General features: G+C 37.5%; 2 protein-coding genes across 4 annotated transcripts in view; one reads left to right on the plus strand and one right to left on the minus strand.

Moving 5' to 3' along the window:
* NSMCE2 (NSE2 (MMS21) homolog, SMC5-SMC6 complex SUMO ligase) overlaps window positions 1–27,072 on the plus strand; it is a 273,303-nt gene that overhangs the window by 112,444 nt on the left and 133,787 nt on the right. The gene's annotated exons all lie outside the window — the stretch shown is intronic.
* Window positions 1,679–3,593, minus strand: LOC119471646 (cyclin-dependent kinases regulatory subunit 1-like). The gene has a single exon (XM_037739344.1). It carries the CDS (start codon window positions 3,103–3,105, stop codon window positions 2,866–2,868), a length of 240 nt encoding a protein of 79 aa, XP_037595272.1. The 5' UTR covers window positions 3,106–3,593; the 3' UTR covers window positions 1,679–2,865.

Below are 27,072 nucleotides of genomic sequence, written 5' to 3' on the forward strand. Positions count from 1 at the left end.
TTTTTTTTTTTTTAATAGAGATGGGGTTTCACCATGTTGGGTTGGCCAGGCTGGTCTCGAACTCCTGGCCTCAAGTGATCCATCCAACTTAGCCTCCCAAAGTGTTGGGATTACAGGAATGAGCCACCACACCTGGCCTCCCAGATTGATTTGATTCCATGTACCTTCTGTGGGAAACCTTCATTAATCACTTCTGCCCAAGACAGTCTTCTGTTCTATTATACCTTTTATATATGCATGGATAATAGCATTATTATATATTCTCTGCTCCTATTTAAAGTTTTTTATCTTTTTGATTAGGTGATATATGTACATAGTACAAACTTCACGAAATGCAAAAAACTGTGGTGATAAGTGGTCCTCTGCCTCCCTGGAGACAGTTACTCTACCAGCTCTTCACATATCCCCACAGAAACAGTCATGGCGTTACACAGCTTGCACGTGTTTTAATGGTAGCATATGGGATACTCTGTTCCACTTTGTTTTGTTCACATACTATACTTTGAATATTCCATATCAGTACATATAGCACTTTTGAATGGCTATGTAAAATAGTGCTATAATTTTTAACCAATCACCTGATGGTGGGCTTAGTAATTATTCTGTGGCCGTTACCGACATCACTGCAATGTGCACTGGTACACATACAGAAGTCCACACAAGTAGGCCTGTATCTTTCAAGTAAATAGATGGAATTACTGAGTAAAAGAACATGTGCATTTTAAGATTTTTACTCTGAAAGACAAACTGCTCTTTATGGGGATTTTGTTAATCTACAACCCCATCAACAATGTATGAGAGCCCACTTTTCCTCACACTTGCCAACTCAGTGTGTTATTAAACCTTTTGGTCTCTGCCGCTTATATATCCCAGATCAACTTCTAATTCTGCTTCATACTGTTTGCCATCCTTTAGAATATTTCTGTCTTGCCTCCCTTCATTACAGCAGCTCTTTGCAATCTTAGATAATCATATCTTCATTGACTTTCCCTAACTTCCGGGAGAGTTCTAGTTTCTGATATTCTGTTCCATTAACACGTACTTGTCAAACTGGGTACCCTCAGTTACTTACATGTCATAGAGCTTTGTAAATGTTATGGATTGATTAGCCTAAGTGGCAAAGTCCATCTCTGTAATTTTGAACAAGAGAGAGCCATTGCTTTCTAAATACTTATTATTAGTTTCTGCCTTTGTGTTAATTCGTGTATTTCACATTGTCAGTATCTGTTACTACACGTGTGAATCTTTCTCAGTGTTCAAACTCGACCTCTTTGCTACCAACTTTTGCCTTGTTAGCAAGGTGAACACCTATTCATTTAAAGGTATCAATAAGATTTTATGACCTGTTTTCTAGTAGCCCAGGATAGAGTCTTTCTGGGTTCATTCTGCAGAGCTGGCTGAGTTAGGTGGGAAGAATCTCAAAAAAGATGCCGTCCTGGGATAGTAGGGGAGACTCAGGGACTTGGTTAAGTTAAAAGGGTACCCTCTGCAGTGGCCCATGCCTGTAACCCCAGCACTTTGGGAGGCTGAGGCAGGAGGATCACAAGATCAGGAGTTCGAGACCAGCTGACAAACATGATGAAACCCTATCTCTATTAAACACAAAAATTAGCTGGGCATGGTGGCGTGTGCCTGTAATCCCAGCTATTCAGGAGGCTGAGGCAGTAGAATTGCTCAAACCCATGAGGCGGAGGTTCCAGTGAGTAGAGATCGCACCACTGCACTCCAGCCTGAGTGACAGAACGAGACTCCATCTCAAAAAATATAAAGGAGTGCCCTCCTAGAGCCGAGACAATGAGATCCTGGTAACTGTGCATGAGGTTTTCTTCATGGCCAGATTATTGTGGGAACCTCTTGAACAAGATGAAAAGAGCAAAATGGGCAGGGAAGTTGTGAGCCAGGCTGGGGTTTGAGTGGAGGGTTCAGGTACATATTCAATACCAAACCATTGAAAGTCATTGCTAGAGTATTAATTATTTTGACATTTTAAAGAGTTTATAAATTAGGGATTGTTGATCAAATGAAAAGGCATGGTGGGCCAGAAAGCAATGACTGGCGGAATCTAAATAATTTCTTGATTACGATAACATTTTTTTAATGTAGGATAAGATCAGTCCATTGTATTCAGTTGCACAGTTTATTAGGTACTACACAAAAGCACCTCTCTGAGGAGGCAAAGGGAGACTAAATTCCAGCCCGGGTTCTAATCACAGAGGCATGTACCTGGTGGTCTGCCTGAAGAAAAGTGTGCCTTTTTCTTATTCATCTGCTAATTCAAATATGCAGGGTAGGCAAGTGGAGGCCTTGTTCTCTTTGCTTCATATGTTGTAGACTTAATGTGAAGAATATCCTCTAATCTGTTAAAAAAAATCAATATGTCATAGTATTTTCTTTTTTTTTTAGATTATAAAAACTTCCTCTTTAATCAAGGCTTATACCATGAACAGATTTCTTGAATAAAATGGAAAGTTTCCGGTACACTGAAACATAAATCCAAAAGTCACCCTACATACAACACCCAGCAGAAAAAAACAAAAACAAGTTTACACCATCCATGTAACAGCCATGGTGTTAATCTCAGATGCTTCCTCCATCTGCCAAGTGTGTTCTATTTACCCAGCATGCTGTGGCTTCTGGGATCACACTCAGCTGAGGGTGTGGGTCCACAGAACACTCATCAGGCTGGGCTACGGTGGTGGCTCTACTCAAGAAGCAAAGCAGTTACCAGCACATTCAAACAGTGTATTGAACATCTTTTAAATATCAAAGTGAGAAACAGGAAGGCAACACAATAATGTCATCAGGAAGATGTTAGGCAGTAAGGACAGCTCTGTAAAGCTTGAGGCTGAAAATGGCTTGCCAGCTTCATTTCTTCAACTTCTTGGGTAGTGGGCACCGGAACAGTAAGATGTGAGGCTCTGGTTCATGGATCGTATAATGGACCCAACCCTGATTCTGCTGAACGCCAAGATTCCTGCATTCAGATTCAGACATCAAATGGGCTTTAGGGACCAGCTTGGCTATGTCCTTGGGCAGCATGACATGCTGATACTCAAACTCCTGGCCGTCGTATTTGTCCGAATAGTAAATTTGTTTGTGCGACATGATTGCTCCGTCTGCTAGCCTTCAGCCCCATGACACCAACCTCCAAGGAACCATCATAGTATTTTCTGATTCAAAAATTATATTCAGCAGTAAATGATGACTGGTCACCATTTAATTCTCATTTATAAAATGAGAATAGGGAAAAAGAAAAAAAGAAGTTAAATATTTGACTTTGAAAGAGTAGACCTGTATGAAAAAAAAAATGTTAAACATTTGTACTGTTTCTTTTTAAGCTTTTTTCGTCTGTTGTAAGATTTTCCCCTTTGAGGACACTGCAAGCAAAATGAATCATGCCATGGGAGAATGCTCTCTAGATCTTCTTGGGGTTATCTGTAGCCAGCAGTGTACAGGAAACTAGTCACATTATTAATTGCATTCTCTCTTGGCCAAAGGGTTAGCTATTCTAAAATGTGATTTCACTGCCCACATGGGTCATAGGCCTAAGCTTCCCTTTGTTACTTTAGTAAATATATGTGTGTATGGAGTGATTTAGTTCAAATTTAGTGTATTAAATGGTAGTTTACCTAAGGCACCCATGTTTCCCCTTCCCTCTCCTCCTGTTTCAAATTGTAGAGACCTGGAGGTCTACAGACCACATCTATTCTGAAATGTGAGTTTTGTTTGGCTCACACAGTTTTGGGATTTGTTGTGTTTCAAATGTGTTTAGATAAGAGTTGTTCCTTTCCATTAGTCACTATTCTGACCATTCCCTTTTGTTTTATATCTGGTCCTCTTCAGCTGTCTTTCATGCTGGCATTCCAGTTTGTAATTCTCACTTTATGTCTGGACACTTTGAACACAGAATTAAGGCAGGAAATTAGAAGGTAGAATAAAATCTGCCTTTAAGAAGCAATTTACATTAAACAAATAACTTATTTATAGTATCAAGAAGTGTTTTCAAATATTATAATTGTATACCAATATCATCCCCCTAACTACTCTTCCCATTTAATTACGATTAGGCTGAGCAAGATAAATACGAGGTTGATAAGCAAAATTAGGGAACTGTGTCAAGGTTTAGAATACCAAGGGTCAATAGCAGGCCAGTCCCTGGAAGGCAGAGTATACACAAACACTAAGGTCAAGACAAGTCATAGGTCAGAGCAAGGTGGACAGACTAGGGAATAGCAGTAGCATCCAGTGCCCATGGGATCAGGAGCATCAGGACCAAGCTTCTAGGACCAGGAAATGCATGAGCATTAAAGGAATGAGATCAGAATTGGGAGGCAAGGAGGCTGAGTCATGGGGGCTCACGGTCTCAACAAGGAAACTGATCACTGAGGGGAAGGGGGGGCACTACAGGACCCTACGTGAAATAAAGGAGTTTGCCGCAGACGAACCCCCTTTGCCTCTGCTTAGAATATTTTTTTTAATTAACAGACTTTAGTTTCTAGGTTAACAAAATAGAACAGGTAGTACAGAGAGTTCCCAGATACCACCTTCTCCCGCCCTCCCCTCACACACCTGTTTCCCCTATTTTCCTGTTTTTAACATTGTACATTTGTATGATATATTTGTTGCAATTGATGAACCAATATTGATACACTATTAATGAGTTAAGCTCATTTTTTACATTAGGGTTTATGCTGTGTAGTATATTTTATGGGGAGTGTGTTCATGTATCAACATTTATATTACATAAAACTTACTATTTTGACCATTTTTAGGTGTGCTGTTCAGTGGCATTAAGTGCATTCACACTGATGTGCAACTATCACCATTAGCCATCTCCAGAGCTTTCTTAGTAACCCTAATGTAAACTATACCCATTAAACAGTAACTCCCCATGTCCCTACCCTCACCCTCAGTAACCAATGTTCCTTCTATCCTATGTATTTGACTATTTTGGGCATCTCATATAAGTGGCCTTGTATAATAATTGTGCTTTTATCACTTGAGCCCAGGAGTTCAAGACCAGCCTGGGCAACACAGTGAGTCCCTGTCTCTACAAGAAATTAATAAATTAGCTGGGCATGTTGGCACTTGCCTGTTGTCCTAGCTACTTGGGAGGCTGAGACGGGAGGATCACTTAAGCCTAGGAGGTCTTGGCTGCGGTGAGCCATGATCATGCCACTGCACTCCAGCCTGGGCAACAGAGAAAGACTCTGTCTCTTAAAACTAGTAAACAAAAAATTGTCCTTTTGTTTCTGGCACATTTCACTCCCATGGTGGCTTTAAGGTTCACCTATGTTGTAGCATGTATTACCATTTCATTCTTTTTTGAGGCTGAATATTCCATGTTATATGCCACATCTCATTGATCCATTCATCTGTCAATGGACATTTGGGTTTTCACCTTTTGCATATAATGCTGCTGTGAACATCAGTGTACATGTAGCTGTTTGAGTTTCTGCTTTCAGTTCTTTTGTGTGTATATAGTCAGAAGTTAAATTGCTGAATCAAATGGCCTATGGGTTTTTGGCAAATGCATAATGTCATGTGTCCACAGTACAGAATAGTTTCACTGTCCAAAAACTCTGCTTCAACCATTCTTCACTCTCCCACCTTTGCCTCTACTTAGGTTTTAATGTTCTTTTGTAGACATTTAACAACTGTTTATACTTCCAACCTGGAACTTTCAGGTAAAGATGAGTTAGTACAGTAGTGATCAAGGGAAAGTAAGATGTTCTGGTAAGTTATTGATAGTCCCTTAGGCTTTGAGATTTTGAAAGTTGCTTACACAGTTAATGTACAGGTAACAAACACAGAGCTTTAGAATGCATTGGCTTCAAATAAGATTATTTGTGTGGCTGCAGTTACATATTGCACCCATTTATTCCACAAAGATGTATACTATACTATATCCAAGCCCTGTGCTAGATACTTTCCATAGGAAACAAAGATTCCATTGAGGTAAGCTAGACTATTTTAGGAGTTTCCGTCTTTGTTACCACCAAGGTGCCTCTTTGATAGCTGTTCCCCAGGAGCCATGTGTTTTGAAAGATCCTGTCTATTACATATTATGCTTGTGCTAGGCTTTCTCAGAATATTGAAAATAGCTTTTGAATCTCCACTATAATTTTCAGGGAGTCCTAGAAGTCTAGAGCTCTTCATAAGAAAGCTGATCACCTTTTAAACTCAGAGCACGAGTCTTCGATTAGGATGGTTTGTGTGATTGTCACTGTGCCCAGTCCTGTTATTACAGCTGTGCTGAGGTACTTTGTATGGCTGTTTTCCAGACTTGCTTTGCTCAGATTACCATTTCTCTATCTTCTCCAGTTGCTTGCTGACCCAGCCTTTTCCATTATACTTCCTTAGTGGCAGTGACCATCCAGATATGGAAAAAAAAAAAAAAATTACACTAGGACAGAAAATAAAGAGACAAGGACAAGAAAGCTCAGGCATTTATGTTCATTAAAGCAGAAGTCTGTATACACTTCTATACACTTTTTTAATTGTTGCTGTCATATGAACCTCCTGATAATTTGTTTATTCATGTTTGTAGATATTCTGCGTAATATCAGTATATGCATTATTAGTGAAACCTAATTTTTCTCCTTTTTTAAATAAAAGTTAATTATAAATAGAAAATTCTGAGATTTTGCATGTACTCTGAGGTGCATATGTCCCACTTTAGTCCCCTGTGGTTACATTGTCAGAAAAATGTGAGTGGCTGTGACTATTTTTTTTTTTTGAGACAGAGTTTCACTCTTGTTGCCCAGGCTGGAGTGCAATGGCGTGATCTTGGCTCACCACAACCTCTGCCTCCCGGGTTCAAGTGATTCTCCTGCCTCAGCTTCCAATATCCCCTGGGAAGGTAGCTGGAATTACAAGCTTGCACCACCACACCAGAATAATTTTTTTTATTTTTAGTAGATATGGGGTTTCTCCATGTTGTTCAGGCTGGTCTGGAACCCCCAACCTTAGGTGATCCGCCACCTCTCAGCCTCCCAAAGTGCTGGGATAACAGGCATGAGCCATCACGCCTGGCTGGTTGTGATTCTTAATATAGAACCAAATAAAATCTGAATACCAGTCCACTAAAGCTGCTTTAATGGGATAAACTTTTAAATGAACCATTAATATATACTCCACATTAACCATTAATATATACTCCACATATTTGCTATTTGGGGTCTGAGGAGGCAGAAAGACAGAAAGAGATGGAAGAAAAGCCTGAGTTGACTTTAGGACTTTCAGTGTTCCAATGCCTGGATATAAATGAAGGATGAGCATTTCTGCTTAATTTATCTGGCTGGATTCCTGTGCCTAATGGCTGCATATATACCATAAACACTGTGAAGAAGCAACCATGGAAACACTTGTTTTCTTGTTGGGCTAAATTTACTCTGGATTGAATATTAACACAGGACCTGGCAGTACTTTAAAAGCAAAAATAGCTTAAGTGTGATTCACTCTGAGTCATTTACTGCGGCTGCTGCTATACTGCCTAAAGCTTGACATTGAACAAGTTGGCAGCCTGTATTGCTACATTTTTTCTAGGAACTCTGAACACATTTCATTCTTGTGAATTCGCTTGTGCAACAATATTAAATAGAGTAATATGTTTATTTTGTTTCAAAGTCAAATGAATTTGAGAATGGTGAAACTGAATTATTTTTCTTGGGCTTTCTGGAAAAGCTAGATTCTCAGAATTCTCCTGTGGTTTCAAGACTTAACTCTATTTTATAAAGAATTAATAAAATGTCATAGGAGTTTTGTTTTTGGCACCTTGGGCTTTTCTGATTGAAAACACCACATTAACTAAAATATTATTGTGAAAAAGGACCTGGTAGTACTGTCAGCATTCATTAATTTTCTGACATTACTGGACAAGATGGTTTGTGCCATTCAGAAAGCTCTTTTGCTTTCTTCTTCTTTCCTGATACAATGAGGCATGCAACGTAGCCTGCCTTATGGTTAAATTGGGTGTATGACTTGTAAACTTCCCTCTTGCTATTAAAGATTATATAATGGGAAGTTCATTGGTTTTGAAAGGCAGACCAAAGCCACCCACGGGATTTCTACTGGCCCTTTAAATGTATTGCATCCATTTCTCTGAGTAAACCCATGTGGCTGAGAAATAGTGAGTAGCTTGTTGGCTGACTGTGGGAAAACCTATGAAGGATCAGTTGACCTCATCTGGGAAGGAGTCAGAAATGGCTGAGAATCCAAAACTATATATATGAGGATGGTTTTCTCTTGATGTTGCAATCTTTATTTTAACATGTTTTTGTGTTTAGCTTTTGGAGTTGCCTAACAGTATAATTTCAAATGAGGTTTACTTTCGGCTGTTTAATTTTAAACTGTAGGGAACATGATTCAAAAAAGAAAATTAAGGCACTATCATTTTTCTTAGAATTTTAATGATTTGTATAGGAAGAGTTTTCCTGTAACAGCCTAAAACAAAAATGAGCCTAATCTAATTCTTGATATTATTTTGACATTGTTTTACCATAAAATTCTTACATTAGAACGTGTAACTCTGTCAGAGAATTTCAACATAGTTGCATAAATTGTGTTTCATATTACAACTTGTTCTCTGCTTGACTTCATTGAAATTAATAAAAGGACTCTTTGAGAAGGATCTGGTGAGTTAGCATCATTATTAAAAAAAAAAAAAAAAAAAAGTAAAGAACTTACTCATAATGTATCCTGTGTTGCTAAGTTTTCAAAGTTAGCTATCTCAGCCACACCCAAAAGCCCTTTCAGAAGATTGAAATCCACTTATTCATTTATGCTGGCTTAGAATTTTCTTCCTAGTAAAGTAAGAGCTGAGACCGATATAAATTTTCCATGAAATATATGATGATTGCAAGAAAAACTAACATTTGGAATTTGAGTTGCTGCCAAGTCTGATGTTGTAATATATAGTTCTTTATTCTGTGATTAAAAAGATTTCTTATAGCAGGGCTTTCTAACTTGGGCTGTGTGGGTGCTAAAAATATCTCCAAGGTATTTTTTATGTCCCAAAGGGATACTGTCACCTTTCCTCAGAGCTAGAGGATAGAATACTAGTCCTGCAGTAGTGTTGCCCATATCATGGTCATGTCCACCTTCTACTGCTACATTTCCAAGTCATATAAATGAGTTTTTCATGTGGCTTGAAAATTAGCTCACCAAAGTTAAATAACCAACCCATGTCAGGTTGTATACTAAAGGGGCTAGTCTAAATGAGTCTCAGCATTGCCCAGTAGCCACTGTGTTATTAATTCCTTTACATAGATATGCCTCTTTTTTTGAGATGAGATCTTACTTAGTCACCCAGGCTGGAGTGCAGTGACACAATCATGGCTCACTGCAGCCTTGACTTCCCTCAGGTGATCCTCCCACCCCACACTCCTTAGTATCTGAGATTACAGGTACATACCACCATGCCTGGCTAAGTTTTGTATTTTTTGTAGACACAGGGTTTTGCCATGTTGCTCAGGCTGGTCTTGAACTCCTGGGCTCGAGCAGTCCACCTGCCTCAGCTTTCCAAAGTTCTAGGATTACAGGCATAAGCCACTGTGCCCAGTCAGATATGTCTTATCCATAGACATATTATAGGTTGAGTATCCCTTATGTGAAATGCTTGGGACCAAAAAGTGTTTCAGATTTCAGGTTTTAGATTTCTTTAGATTTTGGAATATTTGTATATACATAATGAAATATATTAAGGATGAGACCCAAGCCTAAATGCAGAATTCACTTATGTTTCATATACAGCTTATACACGTAGCCTGAAGGTAATTTTATAGAATATTTTTAATAATTTTATGCATGAAACAATGATTTGACTGCAACCTATCACGTGAGGTTAGGTGTGGAATTTTCCACATGTGGTAACATGTCAGCTTTCAAAAAGTTTGGGATTTTGGAACATTTCAGATTTTCAGATTAAGGATGTTCAACCTATGAATAAGACAATGTGAAAGTCTTCATAAAGGGTAGCATAAAGTAGGAACTCAATTAAAAAGGCCATTAAATCTGAATTTATGCTATAAATATTCACCTTATTTGGTCTGCAAGTTTTCTTTTCCTCTATTTATGTGTACAGTCATTTTTCAAACTCAAATTATATGCCAGAAACTATAGGATATTTGATAAGGCTTCAAGAATTACATTCTTCACTTGAAAAGGCAGGTGTGCAAATTATTGAATATATTAATCATATGCTTTTTAAAAAGATTAGGTACAAGGATGTCATTGCCTTAAAGTAGGAATGATTTTTTAAATTTTTTAATTGAGAAATAATTGTATATATTTATAGAATACAGTGTGATGTTTTGATACATGTATACATTGTGGAATGATTAAATCAAGGTAAGTGCCATATGTGTCACCTCATTTACTTTTTTTGTGGTGAAAACTTTTGAAATCTACTCGAAGTAATTTTGAAGTATACAAATACATTATTAATAACTGGGATTTCCATGCTGTGCAATAGATCACTAAAACTTATTCCTTCTGTCTGAGACTTTGTAGTTTGATCAACATCTCCCCATTTCCCTAACCGCATCCCCCTGCCCCCTACCTCTTCTAACGACCACTCTACTCTCAATGTCTATGAATTAGCCTGTTTTAGATTCCACATGTGAGTGTGATCATGTATTCAACTTTCTGTGCCTGGCGTATTTCACTTAGCATAACACCCTTCAGGTTCATCCATGTTGTTGCAAATGACAGAATTTATTTTTAAAGGCTAGCTAATACTCCAGTGTGTGTGTGTGTGTGTGTGTGTGTGTGTGTGTGTGTGTATATATATATATACACACACACATATATATCACTTTTTTATCCATTCATCAATTGATAGACACTTAGAGGCTGTGTGCAGTGGCACAAACCTGTAATATCAGCACTTTGAGAGGCTGAGGTGGGTGGATTGTATGAGCTCAGGATTTTAAGACCAGCCTGGGCAACATGGCAAAACCGCATCTCTACCAAAAAAAAAAGCCAAGTGTGGTAGTGCATGCCTGTAGTCCCGGCCACCCAGGAGGCTGAGGTGGGAGGATCGCTTGAGCCCTGACAAGGCTACAGTGAGCTGAGATTATGCCACTGCACTCTAGTCTGGGCAACACAGTGAGACCCTGTCTCAAAAATAAAATAAAAAAGACTGGGCATGGTGATTCACACCTGTAATACCAGCACTTTGAGAGGCCAAGGCAGGCAGCTCAGGAGTTTGAGACCAACCTGAGCAACATGGTGAAACCCCATCTCTACAAAAAAATGCAAAAAATTAGTCAGACATGGTGGTGCGCACCTGTGGTCCCAGTTACTCAGGAGGCTGAGATAGGAGGATTGCTTGAACCCAGGAGGCAGAGGTTGCCCTGAGCCAAGATTGCACCATTGCACTACAGCCTGGACAACAGAGCAAGACCTTGTCTCAAAAAAATAAAAAGTAAAATAAAAGGTAGACACTCAGGTTGCTTCCATATCTTGACTGTTGTGAATGATGCTGCTGTGAACATGGGAGTGCAGAAATCTCTTTGACATACCAGTTTCAATTCATTTGGATGTGTACCCAGAAGTGGGATCATATGTTAGCTCTACTTATAGTTTTTTGAGGATCTTCCATACTGTTTTTCATAATAGCTGTACTAATTTACATTCCCATGAACAATGTACCAGGGTTGCCTTTTCTCCACATCCACACCAGTACTTGTTGTCTTTTGTCTTTTTACTGATAGCCATTCTAACAGATGTGAAGTGATATCTCTTCGTGATTTTAATTTGCATTTCCCAGATTTTGGAGAAGTTGTGCATTCTTTCCATATATTTCTTGGCCATTTATATGTCTTTCTTTTGATAAATGTGTGTTCAGGTCTGTTGCTCTTTTTTTTTTTCTTTTTTTGAGTCAGGGTCTTGCCTTGTTGCCCAGGCTAGAGTGCAGTGGCATGATCATAGCTCACTCCAGCCTTGAGCTTCCTGGCTTAAGAGATTCTCTCACTGTCGCATCCTAAGTAGGTGGGACTACAGGCACACACAACCATGCCTGGCTAATTTTTAAAATTTTTAGTAGAGATAGTTCTGGCTGTTTCCTCAGCTGGTCTTAGACACCTGGGCTTAAGCAGTCCTCCTGCCTTGGCCTCCCAAAGTGCTGGGATTACAGGCATAAACCACCAAGCCCAGCCCTTTGCCCATTTTAAAATCAGGTTGTTTTCTTGCTATTTAGTTGTCTGAATTCCTTATGTATTTTGGATGTTAGCTTATTATCACTTGTATGGTTCACAAATTTTCTTCCAGTCCATGAATTATCTTTTCATTATGTTGTTTCCTTTGCTGTACAGAAGCATTTTAGTTTGTTGCAGTCCATTTGTCTATTTTTTTACTGCCTGTGCTGTTGGGGTCATATCTAGGAAATTATTGCTTAGCCCAATGTCGTGGAGGTGTTCCCAGTTTTCTTCAAGTAGTTTTACAGTTTCAGGTCTTAAATACTTAAGTCTTTAATCCATTTTGAGTTCATTTTTGCATATATTGTGAGGTAACAGTCTAATTTCATTCTTCTGCATGTGTATATACAGTTTTCCCAACATTATTTATTGAAGAGATGTTTTTTTCCCCATTGTGTGTTCTTGGCACATTTGTCAAAAATCAATTGAGCATAAATTCATAGATTATTTTTCAGCCTTCTGTTCCACCTGTTGGTGGGTGGTAACAATTTTTTTTTCTACTAATAACAACTATCAGGCAGGTGTTGAACAATGAGAACACATGGACACAGGGAGGGGAGCACTACATACTGGGGTCTGTTGGGGGGAAATAGGGGAGGAACAGCACGGGGTGGGAAGTTGGGGAGAGATAGCATGAGGAGAAATGCCAGATATAGGTGAAGGGGAGGAAGGCAGCAAATCACACTGCCATGTGTGTACCTATGCAACAATCTTGCATGTTCTTCACATGCACCCCAAAACCTAAAATGCAATTTAAAAAAAAAAAATGTCAGCCTTTGAGTACTTCCTGTGTACCCAGCTCTATTTAAGGTGCAATAAGGTAGGTAGATGGTGTTATCCCCATTTTACAGAGGAGGATATTGTGGCTCATAAGAGGTTGAGCAATTTGCCCAACTTTACAATTCAAACCCAGGAAATCAAGCTGGAGAGTCCATGCCCTTAACTATTAGTTGTTGCCTCTTGTTGATTGACTTTGTTGAGGAAAAAGAAAAACTCTTAGAAGCTAGAGGAAATGGGAGGTCAGTACAGCAGTGATAATGTGATCTCTTTTGTAGGACATTAGATTTTTTTAATTAGTGATTATTTTGGAGTACTTTTGCTAAAGTCTATGTTTCTAAAACAAAGTGGCTTCATCCAGTAGGCTAAATCTGAGAATTTACCACATATTCAGCCTATCTTTCTTAGGCTATATGTGCTAATCTCTAACATGAGCTGAGTTTGAGAACTTAATGTTCTTACATATTACCTCTGAGACTGAAATCAGTTCTTAAACCAGTGTTGGGTTTTGCCATTCAGAGAGGCACTGCCGGGGGCCATGCCAAGAAACAAATTAGCTAAAAGCAAGGCTTTCCTTCCACTGACAACAGTGGGTCTCCTTTCATCTTGTGGCTCTTTTTAGCTCTCTAACAGCCTCTTTCTGTCTTTTCAACTCCATTCACCTCAAACCCAACAGTTCTTTTTTATAGTCAACACTGCTAAATAGTTATTCAGAGCCCTGCAGCTCTCATTTCATTCTTGGCTTTGTCTAAGTTCCTGAGAGAGCTGCAGAAAGAGGTTGAAGAAGTGAAAATCATCAGCTCACCCTGTTTGCATATCCTGCAGTTTGCCAGCACCCCCTGAGAAAGTTCAAGGTCTAAGAGTACAGTGAGCAGAGAAGCCTCTCCAGGGAGTCTCCCAATAGCTTGTTTGTTTCACATGGTGCTCTGGGGTATGTTTGTTTTTATTCAGGAAGGTATTGCCATTTTATTTCTTGATATATTTTATAAGAAAATGTTTTCTCTTAACATGAGAGCAAATTATACTTATCTGCTGAACAAAGCAAAGCTATCTGCAAGGCCATTTTAGTTTTTGCTTCAAGCACCATTGCTTTTGGCAATTGTAGACATAATATCGTACTGTTTGATGAGGTGTAAAATAACACACTTTAACTGGAGAATGAACACATTTCCAGATACAATATTACTGTTCTTTTCTTTTTCAAGTAATAGTTTCCAAAAGATGAATTTTAATGGACTTCTACCATTTAACCAATTGAATCTTTGAATCTCTGAAGTTGCCCCCACTTCACACCTGCATATGTGACACGTAACAATTATTTACACTTTTGATTAAATTCAACCTTTATGTCTTTTTGCAAAAAAATGAATGCATACAGTTTTCTTCACAAAAACTCCAGTGTCAAACGTCTTGTTTTGAGCTTTTTCTTGGTGTGTTAAGCTGACATTGGGCACCAAGATAATGCATTATGGAATTAGTGCATTCCTCCCCAGAGGGCCTCATGACTTGAACTAAATATTCTCACGGCCCAGTCATTGTGTGGATTTGCTTTTAAACATGTCCAGTCTTGGCATTTTAAAATAACATTTTAGAAATTCATCAGGAAAGGAAGGTGACCGTGCAGTTATCAGATGATAAATTCTAATCATGGGACTTTCGCGTGGGTCGTTTGTAATTGAAGACAGTGCATCCTTTGTAACTGAAGCTAGTGCAAATGAGGACAGGGGTGGCGGGGACAGAAAGCGGAGAGGTGTACAGCTGCTCACCTTGCACTGTACCCCTCATATCTGCAGCCGGGATCAGTCTAGATCTCATTTGTGATGCTTGGGGGCCTTGGGGGCTTGGGAAGCCAGCTCAGGCCTTGTGATCTGCTTGGATTAGTGTTGTCCGAGGTTCTCACTTTCTGACTCCTGGAGGATGAAATGCTACTTGTCTGAGAGGGAGTGGGAGTGATTCTTGAGAAGAAAAACATGATTTGGGTAGTGAAGAGGTATAGAGGAGAGGCAGGGGATGTGGGAAAGAGGGACAAGCAGGGAAGTAAGCATGAATAAAGGGTAAATTGGGGAGGGAGAACAAGAAGGAAGACAGAGAGGAAGAACCCACTTTCTCTCTTCCCCTTCTCCCTGTTTGGCAGTCTGGCTATTTCTGCTTTCTCCCCTAGTTTCCTCTTTTCTCTCCCTCTTTCATGGAACTGCTCTCCAAAACTTGTTCTCTCATCCCTCTCCTCATCTTTTTGTGTCCTTCCCCAACTCCTATGTCCACCCACCAGCCCGTTCACTTCCTTTAGTTGCCCCAGCCTCCTCTTCCTAGGGGCCCACCAAGTGAGTACCACATTCACAGCCCTGTCTGGTGCAGTCTGAAACACCTGAGGCCACTCAGGGTCTGTATTAGAATTAACCTATTCTAAAGGCTTAACCAGACTTTCCAGGTTCCTTTTACGTCAGAATGAACTCCTGCCTTGACCTTGCCGAACCTCAGATTGGGGGGACAGCTTCCAGATCCACAGGACATGAGAAGCAGGAGCAGGCCTGCCACGTCCCTGACATGGTTGAGATTTTATGAATGGTAGCTCAGTGTCTCCATCAGTCCTTCAGACAGCCGTGAGAAGGTGTGGGCAACAGCAGTGTCCCTAACTCTTCGGTAGAGTGACTGCAACTCAGAGCAAGTCATGCCAACCAGGGCCTTCCCCGCCAGAGCTACTGCTTTGCTGTCTACCGAATAACGAATCAAATGTTTCTTTCCTTTGCTTTCTGTTTAGAATTAAGGACAACTTTTATTAGCATCTTTGTCTAAGCTATAGTGTTAACTCTCGGTTTTTAATTACATCCTCACAAATGTATTGCAATTAATACTAAAAATCAGGAAGCCTTCTACTTTGCTAATAAACTCTTTCTGGTGTTTGCAAATCTGATTAAGCTTTAATTAGAATTCCTTTATATTTAGTCTTTTCTAATTACTTTTCTGACTATAAAAATTTGTTTATTATAAAAGATTCAGGTAATATAGAGGGCAAAATAAAAATTACCTGTAGTCCTATTTTCCAGAGATAATTACATATTAACATTTTGTATTTTCTTTCAGTCTTTTTTTTCTTTAAACCATATATTTGCAAAACGGAGATCAGTTTAGTGTCCTAATTTTTTCTTTCAGTATAATGTGAGCTCATTAAATATTTGAAAAACCTGATTTTAAATTGATTTCTAATATTTTATGTATGTGCCATCGCTTTATTCCTCTTTGAATCATTGCCCTCTATTACTGTTACATACACTGGTTATCTTTCAGTGGATAGCAGTTGATATTATCAATTTTTAAAGTCAGTTTGATAGTTAAAAAATAGTATCTTGTACTATGTATTCAGTCTTAAGTATCAAAATTGCCTAATTTTTAGATCATTTCTTGTTACTTTTATTTATGAATTGTAAAGATTATTTCAGAAGTTGAAATAAGTGGTGTTTGTTTTGGTAAATTTTACTCCTTTTGAAAGCATTTTGATGCATTTATTTATTCAGTCAGCAGATATTTATTCAATTCCTTCCAGTGCAAGGTGTTAATTGGTGAGAATAAAAAGAAGAAAAGAATGCTTTCTGCCTTCGAGAATTTTACAATTCAGTGCTGGTAACATATATGTAAACATGTCATAATGTAACACAAAGAAATAAATATTAAAATAAAGCTGCAAGAAGGGTGCTGGGAAAACACAGAAGGAAAATGGAATTTTGACCAGCAGCATCAGGAGAAGGCTTCCTGGAAGAGCTGACATGTGAGCTGAGCCTTAAAGTATCAATTTAATTTCACTGAGGAAGGCAGTACAGGGTATGTAAAGCTGAGTATAGTATATTCAGAGCCAAGGGGGGCTGAGAGCACATGTCATATTTGAGAAAAGTGAATGTCCCAGAGAGCCGGGTGTGTTACATGCCATATGGTGGTCAAGTGTAAAGGGAGCAAGGCAGAGAGTGGTCGCAGCCAGTGAACCTACAGCAAGATGATCAATTCATATGTGCCTGGCTCTGTGCTAAGCTCCTTCTCATATGTAACTTATCTCATTGAATTCACGTGACAGTCCTGTGAACTATGTATATGGCCACTCACAGATGGAAGTAGAAACTCAGAATGCCTGAGTGATTCCAAGTTACAAAGCGTACAGGAGACAGACCAGTCCTGAAATCCATGCTTTTTTGCATTATACCAGATTGAGATAAGATATAGAAAGCCTTGAAAACTGTTAGGGTGTTGAGCCTATTTTACATTCGTTGCTGTTTGTTTTTAATCAGTGCTAGTATATGATTAATGAAGATACTTCTAGTGGTAGAAGGATGATGAGCCAGAAAAAAATGTTGCAGGAAGCAAGACAAGATAGAAGACCACCACAGAAGTCTGAGCAAGACATGGAGAACCTGACCTACTGCAGTGGTAATGGAAATGGGAAAGAAAAGAGAGATGCAAGAGACTTGGAGAAAGAATCTAAGCACTTAATAGATGATGAGCTAAAAGTAGTGAAGGAAGCCTATATTACATTAGATTTGTAGTCTCAACTTTGTTTTATCATACACCCTTAATAGTAAAATATTTTTGAGCATGTGTCCAGTAAAAAATGTTTAATATTTTAACCTCCTTTCCCCCAGTGGATTTTCTTGTGTATATCCATTTTAGAGGACACTGGAATTATTTAAGAAGAATGAGGGAAGGGGTTGCCAGGAAGAAAGGGTAGAAGAGAATCTGAGTTTGGTTTTGGTCATCCTGTGAGTTTAAGATAGCTAAAAAAGTATTGACATTTTGAAGATGCTTCGTACAAAGTTGGAAGTGGTATTGAAAATTTTAGGAAATACAATGACACCAAGCTTATGTTCTAGATGAAATTCAGTCTATCTTCAAAATAGAGTCTGGTTTCCCCAGTTCTACTTTGTGTATAAGGATAATTATGGATTAAAAAGCTAGGAGTCTGTTTTATATTATTTTTAGCTACGTATCTTTCATTGATTGTTTTAGTGTTTTATTATATGATAGATGCTAAGTGATGACTTATTTGATAAAAGTTTTCAATGTTAAATTTTATTTTACCTTTATTTTGTATAATTTTTGAGAGAAGAAATATTTAGGACTGTTAACTGAGAATAAACCTTGTAGTCTCAGAGAAGCATTATTTATACAATATATTTTAAAAATTTAATTTTCAAAATCTATAAATATTTAGTTGAGAATCGGACGAAACACTAAAACAATTTTAGTTTTAATTTTGAAAATGTTAAAGAATACTCTTAAAATAGATCTTTTTTGTAGCATATAACACAAAGATCTTTTAGAAAACCTTGCAGATTGTATGCAGTTCATTGATGTATTTAGATTTCTTTGGAACATTCAGCGTTATCAAGCCTAAACGTGTCTTTCAGACAAGGAGAATCATCCAAATATCAGAATGTCTTTACAAATGTCTCATGCTTTTCAGTAACTTTTTCAAAGTACAATTCTTATTTCCTTGTGGCCAACCCTCTGTTACCGAGCTAATACCTTTAAAGCCTCACCCAGAATCCTTTCAATTTAACAAGGCCCTGCAATTATATGATTAAAGACACAAGTGCTGATTGTTGTTTTGGGTTTGGTTCAGTTTCGTTTGATTTCAACTAAGAATATGATTTTTTAAAAACTTTCAGCCACCAAAATCATTTACTATTGTTGTACAAAGTGTGAACATCCCTTGGGGAAGTGGGAATGAGAAACAGCTGCAGTTCCTCTGTATCTCATGAAATCCAATTAGCTTTCTTTTGTTTCTTTTCTGTTCAGTTTCAATATCAGTATCTTCAACGAATTTTTATTGAACACCCAATGAATGGTAGTAGTATTATAAGCTGACTGTATGGTGTCGAGGAAAAACACGTTTCTTTTTTATTGCTTAATGGCTAAAAGGTGCAAAGAAATTACCAGTCTAGGTCAAGTTCACTAATTGGGCAAAATAGATTTGCAAAACAAATACCTAAAAATGGAAACATTCCTAATGGAGGAAATGGCAAAGAAAAATCATCTTCCAGAACTTGCCTCTGTCTTTCTTAGTCAGTAGGGGGCAGCACCATGAGATACTAGCACAGGTAGACAGATCAGGGGTTACTAACTCTTCACTGAACTCTACAGAGTAGGTGCAACTGCCCTGGATCAAAAGTAATTTTTAGAGAGCCTGATAGAGAATGAAGATATTAAACAAAATCACAGTATAGATTGGTGATTGATTAAAAATTGTATCAAAAAAGTGAAAAATATGTATCTAATTTTCTATCTAATATATATTATTCTGGTTTCTTACTTGGCAAGTCTTTATAGAATTTTTTAGAGAAGAAATACTTAGGACTATTAACTGTAGAATAAACCTTATAGTCACAGAGGGAAGCATTAATTATGTGATATATTAGTTGAGCACCAGGAGCTCACCAACTGAGCTACGCGGCCGCCTGACTATGTGATATATTAGTAAAAGATGTTTATAGTTGTTTTACAGGTAGTAATAGGGTGATCTAATACACAGGAAGTGCTGTGCCACATAATGAGGATTCAGTAGATGTGATTAAATGGTTGCTGACATCCCTTCAAGACAATGACTTGTCTTCATAGCTCATCAGTGAGTTCACAGTCTATTGTTCCTTTTGATTTGGCCAACATAAAACAGCACAGTTATTACAAGAACAAACATCTGAAGACCTTTGTTCAAGTTCTGCCACTTTAATATTGATATTTCTCAGAGACAAACCTCTTTAACACCTGTCCTTGCTCCCTGGAAGAGAGTTGGTATTTCCTTTTGTGTTACCACAGAACCCTAGTCATACTCACCATAGCACTTTTGCACATTAGAGGTTGCAACCCACAGTATTTTTCTTAAAAGATACTGAAAATGTGGATTAGAAAATACCAGTGTGTATCATACATAGGAAAAATATTGTTTCATGAAAATTTTTTTCTCTTAAACATAGAGTTGTATATACCGGCTTATGATATACAGTATATTTCTTGCTGCAGGTCATAGTAAAAACAATTTTTGGAAACAATTGTAGCATGGATGACATCATCATGTAGTTATCAGTTTATAAATCTGTTCCCTCTACTATACTATGTACTTCCTGAAATAAGTTTATAAATAAAACAGATTTATAAGGAAAGAAGTGCATAGTAGAGGGAACAGATTAATAAACTGATAACTACATGATGATGTCATCCATGCTACAATTTTTCTTTATCTCTTTTTAACACTTAGGACGTGTCCATGGTATTTAGTATATGCTGGTGTACTGAATGAATGAATGAGTGAATGAAAGAAATGAAAGTCACCTGAGTCCTCTGAACCTCGTGTTTCTTTTTCATAAATTAGAATGTTACCCGTTGTATCCCACAGTATTATCTTGAGCATCAGTTGAGATGATGAACATGAAAGTGCTCTCTGTAAGCACTGTGCACATAATAAGAATTATTGTCTGACATAGTTTTTGTTATTATTGTTGAGCGAATAAGCCTCAGGTGCTTTTAGAATCTTAGTATTTTAAAGATGACACATTTATTACCATACTATTAGTAGTACTGTAATGTTTCTTTTTAGGTGTAGAGTTAGGAGACAATCTTGAAAAATTAGATGAGAAGGAAATTACGATGGGAAATTGCAAACACATATAAAGTAGGCCCAGCAGAATGTTCTGCGTACTCATCCCCAGCTTCAATATTGGGCAACTCATAGCCAATTTTGTTTCATTGCTACCCTTTCTCACATACCCCTTCTCATGTTATCATAAAGCCAAGATGTATTTCTTTTCTTCTTCTTTTTTAACCTTTTCAGATATGTAGAAATACTCCTAGCGTTCTTTTAAAAATCGAATCATAAGTACTAAAAAAAAGGTAGGTTGGTAGTTGAGACTAAAGGACTGTTATGTGAATGAGTTATTCTGACAGGAACTAACAGGTAAACAGGATATTTTATTTCTCAAGATTTTCATATGATGGTGACCAACTCCATTGCAAAAGAATGGTCACATTCCAGGGTTGTAACTAGCTCTGGAGGCTTAGTTACGCAATTGCCAGCTGTCATCTTCTACAGGGATGTGACCCTACTGAAAAGTAAGGAATCTGAAGCATGGCAGATCACTTTGAATCTTTCCCAGTTTTTACATGTTATCATGTAATAGTACTAAAACTTTTTGTCCTCCAGCTAGGCAACATAGGTATGTAAGTTAGACTTTGGGAATACTGTAAAGCCATGACAAACCCTACTTTAAGCTACATTCTGGGATCATAACATGTAATTTAGACGTCAGAATCCACTTAGAAGAAAAGAATTTTTAAAGCACAGTAAATCACCACTTATGTGATTTTTTTATTGATCTTTTTAAGTTTTTCATAATTTTATGATTCTGGTTCTTGTAAGAACAAATACACATAATTTTAAACCCTAAAGATGTTTAATTCTGTTAAATATTTTATTTATGTAGGATTTTTATTTCTTAGGGTCATATGTAGAGTTTTTTATTTTTAACAAGGTATTGGTAAGTTTTACCTACTAGAATATATTGAATATATAGTAATTTTGTCTGTCTCAATTAGTTTAAGGTTTTTATGCATGCTTGAATTTTTTTTCAAAATGAAATTAATGTAAACACGCTTTTATTTTAAAGTATTCCAAAACATCTTTGTATTAATACAAGGAAGGTTGTGAGTTGGGGCCCCTAGGGAAAACAGATAGAGGAGAGGAAACTCATGATAAGATTGTCATAACTAAGAAATGTAATCACAGATCTAGGTTGGTTTCTGTCAAAGACATCACCATTTCTGTCAGAGACCACCAGTCTCCCTTCCTGGAAACCTAGAAATCTTCACCTTTCCCTCTTTCATTTTCTACATCTAATAAATAGATCCCTATTGATTATTTATTTAGGAAAATCTCTGGGCTTTATCTTTTCCAGGTCCTTGACCAGGGTATAAGTTCTGACTTTTATCAATATTCATCTAGATTAATAGCAGTTGAAAAGAAATGAACAAATACATTTTGGCCATACCATTTTATGTACTTTTAATCCTTACAGGAATCCTGTGAGTTAAGACAGTTATCTGTATTTTTCAGATTGTGAAAACTAGGCAGACTTTTTCAAATGTACTATACTGTGAAGGCACCTTCTTGCTCTGAGTCTGTATTCCTCTGTAATACATTCCATCCAAGAATGTCAGGATAATCTCCCTGAAGTGTAACTTTAAGTATAATAACTTAATAAAACCTATAATTACTGGCAAATTATATACCAGGGATTTTCACGTTTTGTATCATTCCATACAAACTACCCCATAAGGTTTATATTATCTCATATACACCTTATCTGTAATGACTTTTGTTTCCCATCAAATGAGTTATAAACTCTTAATATTGATGATGTTCCACATTTTCTGCTGTGGCTCTATTATGCCCTTTCAATCATCTCTCTCAATGTAAACTTGGAGCTAGCTTTAGCCAGCTTCCTTATGGCCCTCTTCAGATACCATTTTTATTTCTTCTGTAAGGTCTTCTCAAAACACAACTCTTGTCCACCTAATCCCCCCCATCCCCCACCACCTCTGTCTTCTAATTTAAACTCTGCCAGTCCTACAGAGCCCATTTCAAGTCCTGCCATTTCCAAAAAGCTTTTCCCTGGCCAGGTGCAGTGGCTCAAGCATTCCAGCACTTAGGGAGGCTGAGGCAGGCGGATCACTTGAGGCCAGGAGTTCCAGTCTAGCCAGGCCAACATGGTGAAACCCCGTCTCTACTAAAAATACGAACATTAGCCAGGTGTGGCGGCACGCACCTGTAATCCCAGCTACTCGGGAGGCTGAGGCAGGAGAATTACTTGAACCTGGGAAGTGGAGGTTGCAGTAAGCCGAGATCGTGCCACTGCACTCCAGCCTGGGTGACAGAGTGAGACTGCATCTCAATTAAAAAACAAAAACAAAACCCTAAAAGCTTTCCTCAAGTATTTGTATCTTCCTGCATTTTTTCTTCTTGATTTCCTTTATCATATCTATTTGCCCTTGAGCACATATTTCTTAATATGTTTTCTTCCTAACTACAAAAGTCATATATGCTTGTGGCAAAAATATTATATGGGATATTTGAAAGTGAAAAGATAACTCCTCTGACCCCAATCCCAGTTTGTAGAAGTGTGTTTCATTTTTCTGTGCATAAACAAGAATACGCATAGCCATGCATACATCCGCACTTGTGTACACATGAGAGGTTATATAAAGATGTATATATAGATACATAGAGTTATATTTTATACACATAAACCATTCTACACCATTTGTTTTCACTTCAAAGTATATCGGAAATCTTTCCATGTCAGTGAATACAAATAATTGTGTTTAAATATATCTCTTTATTTCCTCAAATTGTTTCATGTCAAATTATTTTATTCATACACATCTTATCTTGCTTCGGAAAAGAAAATAGAAAGTCCTCAAGAGCAGGAGTATTTACATACCCATTCTCTTTGCCATTCCATTATTCTTTACTCTTGGTGCGTTTATTGCATATTTCACTATTTGTGCTGTGGGAAATGAAAGATGCTTGCCTTGTAATCCCTAAGGAGTTATGACTTAGTACGTAAGAATCCACATTTTTACATATAATGTTAACACAAGGAAGGAATTGAGAAGCAACACACATTTCTATTCCTGGAAATATGGCAGTTAGTTTATTTAAACAATCTTCTTGCTGAAACATAATTGAAACTGTTGAGTATTTATAAGAAAACATCCTCAAAGCAGCAAAGGGTTGAAAAGAGGAGGAATTAAAAGCTAAAATCTGAAGGCAAGTGAGAATTCAGAGAGAATTGGAGAACTGAAACTTTTTGTGCTTAACATAGAATTCAGCACAATGATTTGGAGGTGGTGAGGTCAGGGAGTTTCTGGGGTGCTCAGAAATTTCTAGTTATAGACCTGGTGATAGCTGTACAGGATAATTATTTTCTACATTTAATGAATATATTTTGTGCACTTTCTATGTACATGTTATAATTTATAACAAAGAATTAAATGTTAAGAATGAGTTGCAAAACTATACCTATAGTATGATCCCACACACGTGTATTTTATATAAATGAGTGTGTGTGTTTGTGTATTATGTAAATAAGGGTCCGTAATACATAAATTTTACACATTTATATACTTATATAAATGTGTAAAATTTATATACACATTTATGTACACATACACATACATTTATATACTTATATAAATTTATACACTTATATAAGTATATAAATGTATGTGTATGTGTATATAAATGTATGTGTGTTGCGAATGGAAATGTTTCCATGTATGTATTTCATGTACTTAGGAAAAAAAACGTGAAGGTACTCACTAAACTACTCACCAAGGGCATCTCTGAGAGACAGGAAGGGCACAGGGAAGGAGCGAGGAAGGAACTTAAACTTTTTACTTTATACCACTGCAATTAAATTTTTAAATAATTGTCATCATTTAGTGTGTTTTAAAATCAGATTTCTAAAAAGATTTGACTAACATCTCTGCCCGCTGATGGAAAAGTATTCCCTCTACCATGCTCTGTATCACTTGGTACAGTGCCTTTCTTTTTTTCTTTTTTTCAGTCTTTCTCCTTTACTAGACTATAGGTTCTTAAAAGGAACAAGACCTGTCATGTTTATTTTTAGATCTCTTGTACCTACTAAATCTTAGTACATAGTAGAGAGTCTATAAATGCTACTGAAAACTGAATAAGTAAATATACCTTAAGTAGAACAAAGGGCTATAGGCACTCGGTAGACATACATTTCCTCTGAGGCTCTTGTTACATTGTTTAATATTCTTCTGTACCTGGCACAGCAGTGAGCATAAAGTTGGCACAGTCAATAGAGGTTGATTTGAATTTCAACAACACTTTGTGGAACTGTAGGCAGATGTGGAGTCCACCATGTGGTGCCCCTCTTGATCCCAGACAGCAGGGACATGAAATTACGCTCTGAAAATTAAACTGAGAAGTGAACACCTAATAGGTTAAGGCCAAGAGAGGTAACATAATCTTAAGAGACATAAAGACTCTTTGGGGAGTAAGGTTTTTACATAACCTAAGCGAGGGCATTGACCTCTTACACACACTCACACAGTTTCCATCAGAATAGCAGTTTCTCTGTCTCTAAAACAGAGAAAATGTAAAGCCCTTATTGTGATTGTTATGGTTCCTAACAAAGCACTGTCAGATCAGCAACACCTGCCAGATTGAGGCAAGCATTCAGATGTCTAACCCATGTGGCACTGGAGTCCTGCGTAATTAACTCCACTTGCTCTGCATCCACACACACCAGGCTTCCTTCTGGAAATTGCCTTCCCAAGAAGATGATTCACTATTAGGCTGATACAGTAATTCATTTATGCTCTATTCTTCTACTGTTCACTATGAATTAATAAAGTCACATTCTTTTTTTCTCAATACATCAGTGTCTTGTGAATTTTGTTAGCATGAGTCTACATTCCCGGATCCAGTCAGGGAGATCAGCTATCAGAGTCTGCAAGACTCATCAAAGTAAATACTACCTTGTGGCCATGTGTTGGCACGGACTGCTGGATTACCAGGTGATGCCCATCTGCGTCATTGTGTGCCATGTTTCCTTTCCAATCCACACTAAAGCAGTAATTCTTCTCAGAAATGATATGTGAAGAACTCCCTAATAATGTGCACATTCCAGTTAGAGAGTACTAAGTTATATTACTCCACGACAATTTACCTCTTCTTCTGGGTATTTGATTGGTTTTGCAAATTCCACACCTGTATGGATGAAGAGACTATATATTATGAATGCTGGATGATGAGGACTTCCAGCCCCTCATTTCTAGTCCTGGGTTCACAGCCTCTTCTGGTCCTCATCTCATTGTCAGCCTTTACCCTGGCATTATATTCAGGTACCCTCCTAACCCGGGTCTCTCTTGCAGCAGTGAAAACTAAAGAAGATGGGAGACACAGTGATTTCAGTGAGACTAAGGATAAGGATGCAAGTAGAGCAGGCAATGAACGAGGTTATAGAAACTTTTTATTCCACTTCTGTCTCTCTCTTTCCTCAAAACAGCCCCAATAGCATTTCAAAGGGTTTCAAGTTCCATGTAAGTTATAGAAAAAAAATAAAGCAAAAGTTCTCTGTGACATGTTTCAGCTTATCTATGAATATAACGGAACTGAAACCATATTTCAATAAATTATTAACAGCAATCCCTTGCCAAGAAGGATATCAGCATAGATAGCAGGGCAAACCCATTATAACTCTTAAGCGAATCCTGGAAGCTTTAAAAAATTGAATAGTGTATCAAATAAGTGCACTGTTAGCTGGGACTTTGTTAAAGAGAATTTTTTTCCTTCCTTTTTTTCCTCCCCCTTTCCCACCAGCCCCCAGCCAGAATAATTGATAACTACATCTCACCATGAAGGTATTGGGAATTTACCCACAATAGTTTTCCATTTATTTTAAGATTTAAAATAATATATTTTTAAATAGTAGATTAAGTCAACAGAAATTTCAGATAGAATAGGTAAATACAGAACCTTGAAAAGACTTATTTTTTATAAACTTCCTTCTTAAAAATTCTTAATTGTTCTAACAATCACAATTGTGTTTATGTGTGCAATTGGAGTCCTGCAGTAAGACACTGTGGACTTATTAGTACATAAAGCACGTTCACGAGGCTCCTATTCCTGTACATTATTACAGAGCTGTTCTTGAATATTGATGTTTAATGATATGGGGCCAAATTGTTATTCAGATAATTACAGACCATTCCTTGATTATTTAGATGCTGATTAACCAGTCAATGACTTCTTGCCTTTGACAAAATTTCCACCCTCTGGCTTTCCTTTGATGTTAATGAAGAAGAAGATTCAGCTTTCATCCCATTTGGCAAGGTTGGTTTCATGGACTGAGCCACCTTGCATGTAAAATTAGTAGTTATTCCGTAGACTTTATGGAAATGGAACTTAGGCTAGGTTGCATCGAAACACTCACAATCAAGCCTATCACCATATTTAAGAAGAAACTCAAAGTATTTGATATCCCTTAGTGGATTTTAAACTACATCTTACGATACAAATATATAT

The sequence above is a fragment of the Cebus imitator genome, unplaced genomic scaffold, assembly GCF_001604975.1.
Source record: "Cebus imitator isolate Cc_AM_T3 unplaced genomic scaffold, Cebus_imitator-1.0 Scaffold68, whole genome shotgun sequence".
Classification (NCBI taxonomy): Eukaryota; Metazoa; Chordata; class Mammalia; order Primates; family Cebidae; genus Cebus; species Cebus imitator.

What these genes read in the sequence shown, in the direction of transcription:
- LOC119471646 (XM_037739344.1), bottom strand. Translation starts at nt 3,105, where the DNA reads ATGTCGCACAAACAAATTTACTATTCGGACAAATACGACGGCCAGGAG.